Source organism: Polistes dominula, unplaced genomic scaffold (assembly GCF_049000335.1).
Source record: "Polistes dominula isolate Pdom_NZ unplaced genomic scaffold, Pdom_raw_medaka contig_24, whole genome shotgun sequence".
Taxonomy (NCBI): Eukaryota; Metazoa; Arthropoda; class Insecta; order Hymenoptera; family Vespidae; genus Polistes; species Polistes dominula.
The window spans coordinates 8,471,348-8,488,470 of NW_028301150.1; the positions used below are offsets into that span (position 1 = coordinate 8,471,348).

The window sequence follows — 17,123 nt, forward strand, 5'->3', positions numbered from 1 at the left end:
AAGTTGGCATTGATCGAAATTGCATGTATATTATCGTTAGTAATATTGTTTATTATTGAAAAAATTCTTAAAGCTTTCTTCTCGTCGTAGTTTTTTGGAAATAATAAAAAGTTAATTCAGACTGTTAAAAAATAAATATAAGTATGGATGAAGGTATAAACATTGACTATTTTTTTTATATTCTACACATAAAATATGAATACAATTTCATTTTAAAATACAAAACTATAAATAAATTTATGAAAAAAAAATAAAATAAACTATAAATAAATTTATTAAATAATGTTAATGAAATAATCAAAATCCAAATTACTTAAAATAACCGTAAATAGTTTTCGACCAATTATTATTGTTTACCACTTTATTTATACATTAATGAGGTTGCTAAGTCTATGAATATTTTTTGTTTCAACACTGAACTTAGCGCACTCTGCTGGTGCACTTGAAAACTAATTCATGTTCCAATTAAGCATTAGCACGATGCCGCATTGTGCGACACTGAGTCCCATTATGCTCTGTAATTGGAAAACGGGGTAGATAACAGGAGGGCGATCGCAATAGACACGGAGGATAGATACCAGGAGTCCGAACAATATAGGATTTTTCACATTTTTTATGGTAATCATTTCTTGATCCAGATCATAGTTTTCTTTTTTGCCACTGGCTGCGCAAGTATTCAGAGCGTACCCATACTATTATTATTATTACACGTAAATTAAATATAAAATATTAATTTATCTTTTTAGAATTATTTTGATTAAAAAATGGGAAAGTATTGTGCCGTTTATGGTTGCCTTAGTGACCGAAAGGCAAGTGAGAATTTAGGAAAAGTGGCTTTATTCAAAGTATCAAAAGTGAGTAACCTCAAAATAATATTAAAAATTTCATGTTAACAAATAATTGATTATTACATTTGTGTAGTTTTTAAATAATATTAATTCCATGTTTCTTAAAATATTTTTTTTCAGAGCTGTCAATAGCAACAAGACTTCCCGCGTAAGTATTTAAACGAGTACTCTGTGAAAAGCAGCGTGCCCTACCAGCAAAATATCTTGTCCCCTAAATTGATACCATTCTTTGAACATTACGTCCGGACTCCTGGTATCTATCCTCCGTGGTCGCGGGAATGTAACATTTGTACTCACGCGTTAGTCAAAAAAAATCATGTGTGCAGATCACACGTGTTAGAAGTGAAACTTTCATAAATCTAAGTTTCGAGAGAATGAGACGAATGGACAGTTTCAAGAGTAAGATAATTGTAGGATTTATGTATTGTAATATGATTACTATATATAATCAAGGTCACCGTTATGGTCTCTGTGTGGAATAGTTGATAAAAAGTGCACTTTTCCAAATTCATGCAATAAAAATGGAATGCTGAATGCGATAGTTATAAATAGACACCAAAATGGTAGGATGTTTATCAAAGGAAATATAATTCGTCAGAAATTAAGTAAAAATAAATAATCCTTTTTTTGAAACTCAGGTATAAAATTTTTTTTGTTAGTATGGTTTTCTATTTCCCGTTTTCATCTACATTCTTGCGCTGCTAACAAACATTTTAGGATAGATGAAATAAAGACGTTACGAGAAACATATGGAAAATACTGCTGGACTGAACGAAGGTTCTAGTAAAATGCAATGAAAAATCTAATAAAAATATTCTCTAGAAATGTTTTTTCAACTCTATAACCTACCACACTTCGAGACCCTTATTATTTATAACATATCTCGTCCTCATTCTTTGGACCACAAACTAATCTGTCTAAATAAAGATTTGAACAACGGAAATCTAAAAAATGCTTTGAATCGTATCGCTCTCTCAGCTTATCGAACTGTGTACACTACGAGTCTCAAATTTCAGCTCCGTGGTAAGCTCTACCGATTCACGCTGGGCGTTCAACATCTTAAGAATGTTTTTATTTTATTGAAAAATTACTATAAGTTTCTTAAATTCGCCAATATCACAATTTATAATATAATTTTCATATATGCATGGGTCACTACTTCTCTTTGGATATTTTTCATAAAAACATATAAAAATCAAATTTAATAGACATATTTTGTCTTATGCATCAAATATATTTTATAAAGAAGCAAAATAAAAATATAACAGTATTTTACTTGCCTTTGAATGGAATTTGTTTGCTGCTCCTCATTTATTCCACAGTATTCTCTAATTCTTTTTCTCTGATGTATCTGGTAATCCTTTTTTTTTTTTTAAATATTTCAGACAATACAATTATTATATATTCTATGTACTTCATAATTATTTATTATAATATTTGCTAAATAAATAATTTAAAAATAATTTTTCAATAAAATAGAAACATTTTTAAATAGAAAAGATATGACACGTTGAAAAAAAAAAACTATAGGCATGAATATTATCGCATCCATAATAAAGACAATAAATGTAGATCGAATTTCAACAGACCTTCTCTGTTTTTTATAATTCTTTTCTTATGATATGGAACCGACCTTGGAGTGTAGGTAGCTGACAAAAACTAATATTTTCAAAATTCTAGCCATCAAGATGGAATGCTGAATGCGATAGCCAAAGATAGAGACGAAAATTGTAGAATATTTGTCGATAGAAAGATACGCCATCCTAATCCAAGTAAATATAATATATATTTTTTTGAAACTCAGGTAGATGAATTTTTTTTTCTCTTACACTTTTCACACTTTCTGTGAATGTGAGATATCTTTATCATGGGTTAGCATACACAAGTATTTCTTTTTGTGTTGCAACTAATAACTGTGGATGCTGTTAAAGAAGGGAACAATTGTGGTCGTATTTTTTTCGTTTCATCGGATTTTGAATTACAACGATCTTAATATCTATTTATCATTTCCGTTGTTTTATTTTATAATATTAAACCTTTTTTATAAAAAATTTATTTTCTATAATTTTTTGCTACATTGGTAAAATAAGTTATATTATTGTATTTTTATTGGAAATATAAAGTAAATAAGGTTTTATGTTTTTGTCACGTGTCTAGTTTCTTCTATTTAAAAATTTTTCTATTTTATTGGAAAATTAGTATAAATTTTCTAAATACGCAAACATTATAATTAAAAAAATGTCTTTGGATATTTATAAGAAAAGTATTCTACAATGTTGTTTAATTTTTTTTCTCTGATTTATCGATAATCATTTCATTTTTTTGTAAAATATTGCAGACAATACAATTATTATATTCTATATATTTCATAATTGTTAATTATAATATTTGCGAAATAAATAATTTAAAAATAATTTTTCAATAAAATAGAAACTTTTTTTAAATAAAAAAGAAATGACACGTTTGGTAAAATATAAACAGACCACGCATCTTCTTTCTTTATTTCGACCTTCAGTTCGTTTGGAGCTTATACTTTTGTCGCATACCTACGTGCTTATCTCTGTTTTTTCTTCTACCCTTCTATCGCTCGTACCTACAAACATTTCGAGTATCGAAAGAATACGTGTCCACGCTTTGTAGTGTGCAGTCGCACACAAACACACACATATCCAACCAGGAACGATAACTACGAAGCATAGCATAAAGAAGAGATCTAAAATAGAAAAAATTGTATAGCTATATTCCGTCTCATTGTCTCGCAGGCTCAATCCTATATGTTTGTCTCTTTTTCTCTCATTATTTAGTATAGCAGCCGTTTCATAGCTCTGTTTCCGTTTATTTACTTTTCAGATCACTCCAATACTAAAGAAGTTTTCACTTCAATAAATTAACTAAATCTTATAATTAACGTTAAAAATAGCAATAAGAAAAAATTTTTTATTATTTTACAATTATTCCCAAGATATTATCGTCAACTTGTGTAAATCTATTCAATTTTATCTTACCTAGTCGCAGTTGAGTAAAGGATGGAAAACTAAATTAAAAAAGTCCAATGGAAAGTAAATTGTAATTTATTATCGTAAATTGCACTTTTTACAGGATTAGACTTTTTACCATTTGCATCATTGCATTTTATTATATTAGTAATTAATAATTATCAATTAAGGTTATATTACCTGTGGTACAGTGAATAAAGACGTATTTCTCTGATTTAATTTAGTATTCTTATTACGATCCTTGACTCGTCTACTTGTACACCCATGAACAATACATTTATTTACCATTTTTAAACAAATATTACTTTTTATAAATTAAAAAAACATTAATACAATTGCTAATGATGCAGTATTGTCAACAATTGTCAATGAAAAATATGACGTTATAAACTTGACATTAGCGAACATAACGAAACCTAGCGGCGTATTTCCGAAAATGATCTTTCCTTTTCTTTCCAGTCGCGTTTGCTAGTTATTTTCGTATGTCGATCGCCCTCCTAGTATCTAGCTTCCGTGCTTGTAACTTACTAATTGCAAGTGGTAAAAGAAGTATTCACGAATAAAACAACGACTTAGTGACAATAAACTGTGACATACGTGATAATTGATTTACTTTACTCCAATAATGGTTAATTGCTAAATTTGATATTACGTTAATAATCGATAAAATCAATACATTGAATACATATAGAATATATGTAGATAATAAAGTATCTAATTTTTGTGTTTTAATGTAGAAAATTTTAATTATTCTTCATCAATTTCTAATACCTTAAAATAGCATATAAAAATGCCAATTAAGAAATGGAGGAAGTTAAGGTATGTTTATTATATTAATGATATGTTAATTATATTTTCTTATAAAAAAGTAATTTTTATTTCAATATGATATACAATTTAATATAATATATAATTTTAATTTTTAAATTGTATTATGTTTTAATTGTATTATAATATAATAAAATATTTGATTTGTTTAAGTAAAGCACAAGTGAAGTTAGCAATTATTAAAAAGAAACAGTTAGAAGTTATAGCCTTTAAAATTGTTGAACAACTTCTGGAACCCATTGTTGAACCACAATGGCTCCTTCAAAATGTAAGTATTTGTATTTATTTGTATAATATTTTTGTTTAAATGTTCTTATATATATAGTTTTAAATGTTTTATATATTATAGTTGCAACATATCAACAGAAGTCATATGGAAGATGTAATCGAAGAAAGAGCAATAGAAAAACTATGTGGTTATGTTCTTTGTAAAAATCCTATAACGGTATTAATTACTCAACAATTTCATATATCTACAAAAAGGAATAAAGTTTATGATGTTACAAAGAGAAAGAATTTTTGTAGTTCACATTGTTATGCAGCATGTAATTATCTTCTCCAACAAATGCTCACAAGTCCTCTTTGGTTTAGAGACAAAGAAAAAATACCAGTGTTTCATTTATTATCCTCAAAAGAAGATATGCTTGGAGATGAAGTTCTCATAAAGGATTCAGATATTCCAAAAAAAAATGATAATGAATATATAGAATCTACTGAAAAAAATGAAGAAAATAATATATTAGACACAGTAACAAATGCTTGCAATCAATTACCAAAAAGTAATGACAAGGTATCAAGTATTAAATCAAGTGAATGTACAGTTCTGGAAAATAAATCTTCAAAACACTGTGTACCTAAAGATATACAAACAGAGGATTCTGAAGTGCCTAATAATAAAAGTAATATAAATTTAGAAAATCATCAAAATACAATGACAAATAAAAAAGCTCGAAATTTACTTAAAAATAATAACTGCTGTGATGAAAACTTCAATGAACAGGCAGAAATTATTCAAAAATGCTATGAAATACCTGTTTTGGGAGAAAGTCTTAAAATATTTTCAGATAATGAGGAAAACACACACATACACACACGTGACAAAATAGTAGCAAGTATGCCTAGTATACAAATAGTCGAAAGAGATTATAAAAACAATATGAAAACTAATGAAATTGTAATAAAAAGTGAAAATATCTTTGAAGACAAAAAATTATATCCTATTGAAAATGAAAAAAATAAATATGAAAATTTACAAAATATAAACGATAATAATGTAAAGAAAAAAGAAACATCTAACAACTTAGAACAGTTGTCGACTAAATTTTATACGTTAACAATGCATGTTGAGAAGAATATTAAAGAATGGATTACAGAAAATACTCTTTCCTTTTTACAAGGAAATGCAGATACGAGATCTGAATTAATGAAACATTTTACCCAACAAGAAAAATATTTACAGTTATGTACAAAATTAAATAAATTAGAACTAATAGATAAAAAGGAAAATCGTACAGACTTATCTAATTATACATTAAAACCTCTACCTGATTTTTCTACATTAGAGAAAGAAGCAAAAAAATGAATCTAAGGGTATGTCATATTTTTAAAATAACAATCATTTGATGTGCGTTCGTCTATATAGATAAAATATATAAGTATATATTTATTCGAAGGTACATGCGTTTTACAATGGACGTATGATAATAGATCCTCATGAAAAAATTGCAGAAAATAAAGAACCAAGTGAACCGTCTTATCTATTACCTTTAGTAGATTCAGTTGCACCTAAAGCATTACGTCGTAAGATCTTTTTGGACAAACTTCATAAAATGTAATTTTTACTTTATTCGTCTGTTAAAATTGTTTCATATTTTAAATTGATTTTAATTTTTATACTTTATTGTTTTTATTACAGATTATCAGATTTGTTGAATATGTTAGCTGAAAGTACCAAATGTAATTCAATAATGGAATATATTTATGATAGTAGCCATTATGTCTCTGTAAAAGGTTTAGTAAATACCTTTTCATTATCTGCTACAAACATAGTTTTCAAAACTGCTGAATGGATTCTTGTAGGACTTATAATTATAAAAATGTACGCAATTTTTTCTAATAATAGATCCTATTGATTTTAAAAAGTAATATATACATTTTAATAACGCATAATTTAAATTTGAAAATTATTTTCAGGTTAAGTATAATAAATCCACAATTGAAAGCTTTATTAGCAACGAAACAAGCATCAATGTATATTTCAATGATACTAATGTCGTATAAATTAGATTCATATTATTTAGATAGGTTTATAATTGAATTAACAAATAATTTAGAAATATTTAAAATTAAATAAATATAAGTTTGAGAGAACAAGAGAAGAGAGAGAGAGAGAGAGAGAGAGAGAGAGAGATAAGGTAGATGAATTCATCTTTTCAGACAAATTAGTTGTACGAATGATTAGGTGTAATAAAGCCTTCATATTGTCTATAAATTAAATAATAAAGCTACACATATATGTAGTTTGTCTTTATTATTTTATTTTTTAATAAAAGTGCTTAGAATGTACATCATTATCAATTGATAAGAAATACAAGTAATGTGATGTTCCATGATCAAATGTATATAAAAGACAATCATTCATCATTATTTCATAAACTTTAAAAATTAAAGTGAATTTGTTAATGTAGTAGGAACTCCCATGATAGGCGAAGAAGGACAATCTAATCCTAAAGTATCCATTTGAGATGATGATGGTAATGCTTCTTGCATGGATCGATTGCCTATTTTATCTCTTAAGGATTCATATAAAGCTACGGTCTCACTATGCTGAAACGATTATAATATTAGAAAAACAATATATACACATATTCATTTTGTAAGAAACAATAATACCTGACTAGTTGGTTGTAAAGCTTTCAGTAAAGAATGTAATCTAGCGGGTGGTAATTTTGGATGAATATACCAAAGTAATTTTAATAAATGACGCGTAACATTATCTCTGCTTAAACCTGCCAGGAAAAATTCATCAAATATTACAGTACAAAATGATTCATTAGAGAACTCATCAGCCATATTCAGTATTAATAGTGAAACCTAAAAAAATAAATACAATCACATGATTCTTTCAAATGATTTCTTATATAACTCAAGTTATTCCTTTACTTACCAGAGTGTGTAAAAAAGGATCTTCAAATGCACGTTGTGCTTGACAATTTGTTAAAGTAGCTAATACTCTCATTAAACCTCTTGCGTCTCCTCTTCCTTTTCCTATACTACCTCCACCTCCTATTTGTAATGTGTAATACATTGATAAAACTGCAGCCACTCCAGATAATTGTGCATATGCCTGACATGCATCAGGAGGTGGGCCGGAATGTTCTATAATAGCAATTGCACTTTCTCTTTCATCAGGGGGTAGTCTACAGTTCAATTGTCTGATTTGATCATCTACCTACACAATATTTCAAATAAAAATATGGAAAACAAAATTATAATGCATGTAAAATTAAAATACATTACATACTTAATATATTTATAATATTTACCATAAGGGACATTAATGCTGGTACAAATTTTGTAACAACTTGACTATCAAGTTTTGGTTCTTTAAACTCTTGTGAATCAATCATTTGCCAAGCAGATAAACCTAGAGCAAGCATCCTTAATAACAGTACAAGAACAGCATTATCTCGTGGTAATGCTTCACTATTAATTAAGTGAAGAGATATTTTTATTGCACTACTAGCAAGAAAGTTTACTGCGTATGGATCACATAATGTCATGCTTAAATCTCCTAATACTTGTTCATGACCTCTCTATGTCAAATTAATATTTATATATTTACTTTTTTTATTATGTAATATAAAATTGTATCATAAGTATTACTATGTTTAACAAACCTTGATACTATCTAAAAATCCTTGTAATTCACGAGACCTTTTAACATCTACATTTTTCTCTCTAATACATGCATCTAAACACCAAGTGAACTTATGACAAGGATCAACCGAAATGATATCTTGTACCTATAAAGACATGTTAATTTTGAATTTGAAGTGATACATTAACCGAAAATTTACTTTACCATTGTCTTACCTCTAAATCATGCAAGGCCATTAATAACTCAGCTCTGAGAGTACAATAGTGTATGTTTTTTGTACGTAAAAATAAGGTACGTAAAAATTGCAATACCATATCATACAATTTTACACTATGTCCAATCATATGAGCTAATTTTTGAACAACTTCTCCTTGTCTTCGTACCTATGGATACAAATTTATTTTGAATTAATTGTTTTACATAATGAAATAGTTAGAATTATATAATCACTATATAAATTACTTTGGGAGATGGACTAAAGAAAAGACTATTCAAGTTATTATGATCGAAAAGAATTTTCTCTTTTTCCATTATATATTTACTGAATAATGGAGATACTTCATCCCCAAAAAGACTTTGATTGTCTTTCCAAATTTGTCTTTTTACTTCTGTATCAGCATCGTTATATAATTCCTTTTCTTTAACTAATATGCGTAAATATTTGTCTTCGATATATGGTGTATTTCTTAATATACACATAACAACTGGCCTTAATGCTGCAACTCTTACAGCAGTAAAGCTTTTAGAAAGTAATTCCTTTAATCTTTTATCACCAACACTAGATACTTTATCAGCTCTTTCAGCACCTATTTCATTTATTCGCTTTACCAGTTTCTCCCTTAATTCCTCTAATACGGAAGCATGAAAATCTAGTCGTCTAACTCCATGCAAATCGAGTAAAGGTAGCATAGGTCGCAATGAAGGTAAAAGGATACCATTTTCTACCTGTATTACAAAAATAAATATATACATAAATATATATTAAGAGTAGCAATTAATTAGATACTTCAATATTAAAAGAATTGGATTAAAATCGTAATTTTTGTTTCGTTAAGGAATAATATATATATGTATATAATAATAAAATTTAAAGTAAATTGCACAAAATAGTTTTTAATTTAACATACTTGAAATTGTTCTATAGCTTTCAAGGGATCTGTACAGCTTGTTAAGGCATCTCTTAAAAAGACTTGCCCAGGTACATTAAGATCCTCCAATCTATTTCCAGTTTCACCATTACTTTTTCCAGTACTCATTTTGCTTTTAATATTGTAAAGCGTTTAATTCTATAAATAATATTAATTAAAAATATCTAATCGTATACCACCTAAACTTATATTGTATGACTAGAAACATAAACATTTACCAACTTAACGGTAAATGTAGAACACGGAGCATGGAGGATAGATACCAGGAGTCCGAACGATATAGGATTTTTTAGGGATCCTATAGGAGGGATGCGCCATACATATTCAGCTCATGTGCCATTGGCTGAAAATTTTGGGGGACTGCTTCCGATCCCACGCGCAGCCATGTTTATCTTTAGTATGTATTAACGACTGTGGTTAGTTTAAGTTTGGAATACTTATAGTTTTTATTGTGATATTTATGTTTAATTATTTTTTTTTTTTTAGTAGTTAGTTTTTAGTAGTAGATTTTTCACATTTTTTGTGGTAGTCATTTCTTGACCCAGATCATAGTTTTCTTTTTTGCCACTGGCTGCGCAAGTATTCAGAGCGTACCCATACTATTATTATTATTACACGTAAATTAAATATAAAATATTAATTTATCTTTTTAGAATTATTTTGATTAAAAAATGGGAAAGTATTGTGCCGTTTATGGTTGCCTTAGTGGCCGAAAGGCAAGTGAGAATTTAGGAAAAGTGGCTTTATTCAAAGTATCAAAAGTGAGTAACCTCAAAATAATATTAAAAATTTCATGTTAACAAATAATTGATTATTACATTTGTGTAGTTTTTAAATAATATTAATTCCATGTTTCTTAAAATATTTTTTTTCAGAGCTGTCAATAGCAACAAGACTTCCCGCGTAAGTATTTAAACGAGTACTCTGTGAAAAGCAGCGCGCCCTACCAGCAAAATATCTTGTCCCCTAAATTGATACCATTCTTTGAACATTACGTTCGGACTCTTGGTATCTATCCTCCGTGACTATAGATATAGGTATTCTCATCCGCCATTTTCGTTCCTCGAGTGAGCGGACAGTTTTAAAAAAACATATGTAGTGAGCGTTAGTCTGTGAGTTTTATCGTTATTTTTTTTGCAATTTTTTTAATTATTTGTGAATGAATGAAGAAGAAATTTTTATTGAAATCGTGTAATAGTCGTAGACAATTATTGATATCTGTCTGAAAACATATTGAAAAATACATTTTCAATAAAAATTTCTAAGCCCGTTACAAAGATTTTTGGGCTCTTTTCTAGCAAAAATTGAAGTTATGTTTATTCTTTTTGTATATAAATAGAACGATCATAATTTTGTAAAGTTTACAATTTCTTATTTTAACGCTTGCTTGTAATCATTTCTAAAATCATATTTTACACAACAGAATTAATTATTTTACTTATTACTATCATAACCTATAAAACTATAAAATATTTTTATTGACTTGCATTATTCACAAAAGTTACATATTATTTGTATTATTACTTAAAATGTATACAGCAATAATATTATCTTTTAAAAATATCTTTCACTTACATTTAAATTATATACATGTAGGTAAAAAAGTATATAAAAAATGTTTTGTTTCATAGACTTCAATTTTCAGTGCTTCAAAAAGAGAAGATGCCATGCTGTGCTGCAATTAATTGTAGCAACAGATCAGAAAAAGGCTTTCGGCTGTTTACTTTCCCGGCAAATAGTAAACGACAGTCGATATGGATCCAAAATATGCGAAGAAACAATTGGTAACCAAGTTCTTCTTCTCGCTTATGTGAAGTAATATGTAGTTTTATTTTTGAAACATTAATTGTCCATTGTTATTGATTTATTAGTTATATATCAAAACATACTAACTTTTTAGCATGATTTAATTTATTTTTCCAACGAGAGGTGTTTTTAAAATTGTTTATTTCTTATAGGTACACTTTGAAAATTCTCAATTTGAAAGTAAACGTGCTGATGGTTGGAAAAAATTGAAGCCCAATGCTGTTCCTACATTGTTTAATGTACCAAATCCACCTCCAAGGATTGAACCACTTCCACGGAGGTCAGCATATAAAATAATAATAGTGATTCTACTCCAAAGGATGTGCAACTAGTCAAGATGATACCTTTTCAACCCCAAACTATGGTTGAATAAGCATCAATTCCTACAATATCAAATAATGTGGATATGATAGAAAGTGATCCAAAGAGTATATTTAAGAAGAAGGATACAAATATATTAATAGAAGAGCAAATTGACTAACTTCAGAAAGAAAATGAAGATTTGCGTAATCAGTTATAACAAGCAAAAACAGCATGTTATGCTGCTGTACAGCAAGAAAATGAAGAACTTCGTTTTAAAAGAGAGACTTTGGCTGCATTCTTAAATAATGATCAGATTAAAGTATTACAAAAAGGTCGCTTGAATCAATGGTCATTTGATCATTGATAATTGGTATTGATAATTTCAAATGAAAGTATTATTAACCCTTTCGCTACTACGAGCGACTATAGTCGCTCTCCATGTGATGCCACTCAGGTACTACGGGCGACTATAGTCGCTTTCCATGTGATGCCGCTCAGGTACTACGGGCGACTATAGTCGCTCCCGCTAAAGATGTCGCGTAATTGTATATATGATAAGCGCCTGCAGTTGCTATGCACAGAGTATCTCACTCTAAACATGCCGCATGAGTCTTTCGTTTTGCATCATTTGTTTTTTACGGGCTTCAATAATAAACCAAATGCCTCGATCATAAGTCTTACGACACCGGCTCGAACGTTGCGTGCACCGTGCACTGTTTCGGTGTAGCGCGCCGTACTGCGGGAGTACCTCGGCGGAGATCCGTCCCGTAGCGAAAGGGTTAAAGATCTCAAATTTAAATTAGCTCTTTCAGTTCATGGTCTTAATTTTTTGAGGAATAGTGGTTATCCACTGCCATCGTATAGCACAATAATGAGAAAAATTCATGACATGAAATTGAATTCTGGAATATTTGAAAATGTTTTACAGTTATTACATTTCAAAGTCGAAACTATGGATACAACTGATAAATTTTGTGTACTATCTTATGATGAGATGTGCATTAGCGAACAGCTTGATTATGACAAAATTTCAGGGAAATTTTCTGGTCATGCTACACTGGGAGCCAATAAATCTCTATTGGGACAAAAAATATTTGTGGTGGTTATTAGAGGTATAAAATATAAATGGAAACAAGTGATTGCTTGCCACGTTACTCGTAAAGAATCCGTAGATCCAGTTCAAGTAAAAAATTTTATTCTAGATTGTATTTCCAATGTAGAAAAATGTGGACTTTGCGTTCTTTCACTTTCCTCAGATTTGGACGGCAGAAACAGATCTTTTTGGACATATTTGAAAATAACTGCAACGAAAAATGGCAAGATAGTTAATTCATTTAATTACAGTGAGCATGCAATTTATGTATCGCCAGATGCTTGCCATCTATTAAAAAATTAAAAATCAGCTGTTTTAAGACAGCTAGTGTATCTGCCAGCTGAATTTGTTGAAATGGAAAGCTTATCAACAAATGTAGTTGATGGTTCGCACATAGTTAATTTATGGAATTATGAAGTATCAAATGTTGGAGCAAGACGATTATTACACCATCTTAAAAGAGAGGACATTGAGCCATCATATTTTGATAAAATGAATGTAGGTGCAGCGGTTCGTTTTTTTTTTGCTTAAAACTGCGAATGCACTACAAACTGCAGTAGAGATGAAAATTCTACCCGAAGAAGCCGTAACAACAGCAAAATTTATTTTAATAATAGAAAAGTGGTTTGGCATTACAGCATCTAAAGTACGAAAAGCTTCTATCACTGCAAGAAACTGTGATAAAAAATATATATTTCTACACTCAGTGATAGATCTTTTCCAAAATACTGTTTTTCAAGAAGGATGGAAGCCAGTGAATTACGGTTTTGTTCTTGCCACTTTGTCATTTTGTGATATTGCTGAATATTTATTTGCAAATGGATATGACTTTATATTGGGAAATCGTTTCACTCAAGATGGAACAGAAAATATTTTTTCACAGATTAGGAAAAAAGAAGGTAAAATGTCCTCTGCTTTAAAATGTATACGAGCTATAAAAGGAATCACTGTTTCACAGTTTGTATCTGATTGCAAACGAACCAGTTATATGAATGATTCAGATCAATTTTTACTTGATTATTGTGCAAGGAAAAGGAAAGCTGATAACCATCCAGTATTGGCTGCAAATAAGACTGTTGAACCTTCAGCAAAAAAGCTACAAACAAGTGATACTCAGTTTTGTGTGCAAACATTTTTAATTGATGAGTTTAGCAATTGGATTTCTCGTTGTGATGCAAATAGCATCTTTTATTTAGCTGGCAGTACAACCAATGCTGTAGCCAAACGTGTTTGTGGAAATTGTGTGCAATTTTTGACATCTTCAAATTTGCCAGACATAGATTTTATAAAAAAAGCAAAGTATTACGCCAAAGGGTTAAACAAAGGTGGTTTAAAGGAACCATGTATGGAAGCTTATAGTTTAATTTTACATTGTGAACATTATTTCACTTTGTACCAAGATGTGATAATAAGAGATAGTAACTGTGATTTATTAAAAGTATTATTTGAGAAAATCAACATTGATTTTCCAAATTGTTGCTGTGTTAAGTACAAAATAATTAAACATTTTTTCAATGTTCGTTCGTATTGCGTGAAAAATTATTATGAGAACTGCAAACGTCATACCAAAGTGTATGGATCTGCGACTATGAAATAAAGAGTTTTAAACATTTAATTTATGCATTTACTGCACATATATTGTGCATTGTTAATAATGATGTTAATTTTATTATTTATAATTTTATATTTTTACAACGAAACAAATGAATAAATAAATATAGATATATTAATATAAATGATACAAATTTATTTTATTTCAAATGTACAATTCTAACTACTCACTTATGCTATGTGCAGTTCATTACTTTTTTTTTTAATATATACAATTTTTACCATGTTTAATTTTAAGTTCATGATTATGAAACATTGTATTTGCTTAAATATTCTGAAGCTGCTGAATACGATTTATATTCTCTTAAAATTGCATTCATTCTCTCTATTTGAGCAAGCAAAGACATAATGGTCTCTTCGTCAACAGATTTTATTCCACTTTCATACTTTTAAAAAAGATACAATTATTATTTTTAAATTTATAATTAATTTACATATTTATAAAATATAAACATAAATAATTCATGTTTCAAAATAAGAATATAATACCATTTTGCTTTTAGCAGCGACTAATCTTTTGTTGTTGTCTTCCTTTTTTACTGGCATACTTTTCATCTGTTTTAAAATAAAAATAAGAGTTATTAAGCTTTTATTTGTAATATGTTATTCAATATATATTTAATATATATTACTAAACAAATCCAGTATTTTTATAATTTAAACAAATTATCTATTTTTCAGAGTAATATTAAATCATTACTGAAACGTTCCAAATAGAGAGGTTATCCGTGTTTATAAATCAATCACTGAATAGTATTTTGTAGTTTAATCTATCTTTTAATGTTAAAAATAGAAAAATTAAGTACTAACATCAACTATCAAATAATTTTTTTAATGAAATTTAATACAATTATCAATAAATAATTCAATTTCGCTTGATGTCAACAAACGTATTTACCAATACCAAAACCATATACTCAAAAGAATACTCATCTTCAGTGCTGTCAGATCATGGGTAAATCTTACCCTCTCCCTGTGCCACTGGGATTGCACACAATGAAAGTTTTCCATGTCCGTGTGTTTGGGATGTCGAAAGAAGTCGAGTGTAACCGAAGTTGGCGGGCACGCCGGAGTGACACACTATGAAAGCGACTCGTGTCGTCCGAACACATGGACACGAGTCGCTTTCATAGTGTGCCACTTCGTGGCCAACCGCCAACTTCGGTTACACTCGGCTTCTTTCGACATCCCAAACACACGGACATGGAAAACTTTCATTGTGTGCAATCCCAGTGGCACAGGGAGAGGGTAAGATTTACCCACGATCTGACAGCACTGTCTGACAGCACTGGTAGTGCCGTATCGCTCGCGTTAGTGTGACGTGTGAGCCGCCCCCTCTCTCACTCTAGAGTAGGGGGGATATAGCCATCTCTCTCGCGAGAACGTGTCGTCTCACTCGCTTCGCGCGACCCGCGAACAGTTCCCCCTCTCTCACCCCTGTGTAGCGTGGGGTATTGTCATCTCGTTCGCGGTGTTTACCAAACAGTGCAGTTATCTTTCGCGACATTGTCTTCTCATTGGCACTACTTATTAACAGTGACTCTCATTTGTGATCTTATCAATCAGTGGCACTCAATACAGACATCTCGATTAATCATCACGATGGTGCTTGTGCGTGAAGAAGATCAAAAAGCCAAGGCATCAGGCAGTCATGATGACCAAGAACCGCTCAGCCAGCTCAACCTACCAGCTTGGCGGTACCATCCACGTCTGCTCATGGCCAAGGTCCCCGGACCAGGAGCCAATCTCCGGTACCACTCAGTAGTGAACTGACACTGCGCGTGCAGGCTCAGAATGAGCTTATTGTAACTATGGAGGATATACTCAGTCAGATCGGTGAGCCCTCCGAGGGGATCACCTTGACAGAAGTGAACATGATGCTCGAGCAGCTTGAGGAGCTGCATAAGACCTTTCGACTCGAGCACGCTTAGCTTGTTTGCAATTGGCCTCCCAGCCAAATGGGACATCCATACCTCACTGAGATGGTCAGCATCACCGAGTCGAAGCTGATGCTGAAAACAAAAAGATTGCTTGGTCGACTCAGAGAACAACTCACGCAGACAGCTCAACCAGCTCCTCCACCTGAGGCTGGTGCTCGTACTCGCTCCCGGCTTCCTTAACTAACAGTGCGTACGTTCAGTGGCGAATGCCGGAAATGGCCTGACTTCAAGGCCATGTTCAGCTCAGTCATCGGAGACCGCTCAGACCTCAGTGATCTGGAGAAATTCCAGTATCTTAAGTCAGCGATGCAAGGTGAGGCTTACGAGCTCATCGCGAACATCACTCCAGACGACTCCTCATATGAATCGGCGTGGACACTGCTCATCTCACGGTTTGAGAACAAACGTCTCATAATAAAATCCCATGTAGAAAGGCTACTCAACCTCAAACCGATGCAGAAGCGCCAAGCCACCTCGCTGACAAAAATGGTTAACATCATTAATGAGACCACTCGTGGCACTCAGAACACTCACAGTGGAGAGCAATAACGATTGCCTCATGGTCACTCTCCTCACTGGACTGCTCGATCGAGACACTCGCGAGAGGTGGGAGACATCTCTTGCCTCTACCGATGAATTTCCGACACTCAGCCAGCTCACTGAATTTCTG

General features: G+C 30.7%; 3 protein-coding genes and 2 long non-coding RNA genes across 11 annotated transcripts; 3 read left to right on the plus strand and 2 right to left on the minus strand.

The window, feature by feature from the left end:
• The first annotated feature begins 138 nt into the window (after positions 1-138).
• Positions 139-1,673, plus strand: LOC107072769 (uncharacterized). Its single transcript, XR_001476646.2, has 5 exons — positions 139-153; positions 471-618; positions 747-854; positions 969-1,486; positions 1,566-1,673. It is a non-coding gene; the product is annotated as an uncharacterized LOC107072769 (long non-coding RNA).
• Positions 1,674-3,104: 1,431 nt separating this feature from the next.
• LOC107072767 (putative RNA polymerase II subunit B1 CTD phosphatase RPAP2) lies at positions 3,105-7,191 on the plus strand. The gene is made up of 6 exons (XM_089177641.1): positions 3,105-4,663; positions 4,826-4,940; positions 5,022-6,251; positions 6,334-6,503; positions 6,588-6,770; positions 6,866-7,191. Exons 1-6 carry the CDS (start codon positions 4,635-4,637, stop codon positions 7,023-7,025), a joined length of 1,887 nt encoding a protein of 628 aa, XP_089033767.1. The 5' UTR covers positions 3,105-4,634; the 3' UTR covers positions 7,026-7,191.
• LOC107072766 (negative elongation factor B) lies at positions 7,190-9,925 on the minus strand. Its single transcript, XM_015332958.2, has 8 exons — positions 9,680-9,925; positions 9,015-9,497; positions 8,768-8,935; positions 8,572-8,697; positions 8,218-8,487; positions 7,839-8,123; positions 7,565-7,765; positions 7,190-7,498 (listed from the first exon to the last, which is right to left on the minus strand). The coding sequence occupies exons 1-8, from the start codon at positions 9,806-9,808 to the stop codon at positions 7,337-7,339; spliced, it is 1,824 nt and encodes a 607-aa protein (XP_015188444.2). The 5' UTR covers positions 9,809-9,925; the 3' UTR covers positions 7,190-7,336.
• An 804-nt stretch (positions 9,926-10,729) lies between these two features.
• LOC107072768 (uncharacterized) lies at positions 10,730-14,638 on the plus strand. The gene is made up of 3 exons (XR_016178331.1): positions 10,730-10,812; positions 11,346-11,484; positions 11,659-14,638. It is a non-coding gene; the product is annotated as an uncharacterized LOC107072768 (long non-coding RNA).
• Positions 14,635-16,480, minus strand: LOC149030866 (uncharacterized). Of its 7 annotated transcripts, none has more exons than XM_089177640.1 (3): positions 15,412-15,576; positions 15,003-15,068; positions 14,635-14,899 (listed from the first exon to the last, which is right to left on the minus strand). In XM_089177640.1, exons 1-3 carry the CDS (start codon positions 15,424-15,426, stop codon positions 14,759-14,761), a joined length of 222 nt encoding a protein of 73 aa, XP_089033766.1. In that variant the 5' UTR covers positions 15,427-15,576; the 3' UTR covers positions 14,635-14,758. The 7 variants fall into 7 exon arrangements, 1 of the variants encoding a protein (XP_089033766.1); XR_016178330.1 differs by having other exon boundaries at positions 14,868-14,899; positions 15,412-16,480; XR_016178326.1 differs by having other exon boundaries at positions 14,868-14,899; positions 15,324-16,480.
• Positions 16,481-17,123: the final 643 nt, after the last annotated feature.

Excerpts from the sequence above, each read along its gene's own strand:
- LOC107072767 (XM_089177641.1), top strand. The coding sequence starts at position 4,635 with ATGCCAATTAAGAAATGGAGGAAGTTAAG. Across the intron at positions 4,664-4,825 it reads AAGAAATGGAGGAAGTTAAG|TAAAGCACAAGTGAAGTTAG; the intron begins GTATGTTTATTA and ends GATTTGTTTAAG. Across the intron at positions 6,771-6,865 it reads GGACTTATAATTATAAAAAT|GTTAAGTATAATAAATCCAC; the intron begins GTACGCAATTTT and ends AATTATTTTCAG.
- LOC149030866 (XM_089177640.1), bottom strand. Across the intron at positions 14,900-15,002 it reads TCGCTGCTAAAAGCAAAATG|TATGAAAGTGGAATAAAATC; the intron begins GTATTATATTCT and ends CTTTTTTAAAAG.
- LOC107072766 (XM_015332958.2), bottom strand. The coding sequence starts at position 9,808 with ATGAGTACTGGAAAAAGTAATGGTGAAACTGGAAATAGATTGGAGGAT. Across the intron at positions 9,498-9,679 it reads AAGCTATAGAACAATTTCAA|GTAGAAAATGGTATCCTTTT; the intron begins GTATGTTAAATT and ends TTTGTAATACAG. Across the intron at positions 8,124-8,217 it reads CAGCATTAATGTCCCTTATG|GTAGATGATCAAATCAGACA; the intron begins GTAAATATTATA and ends AATATTGTGTAG.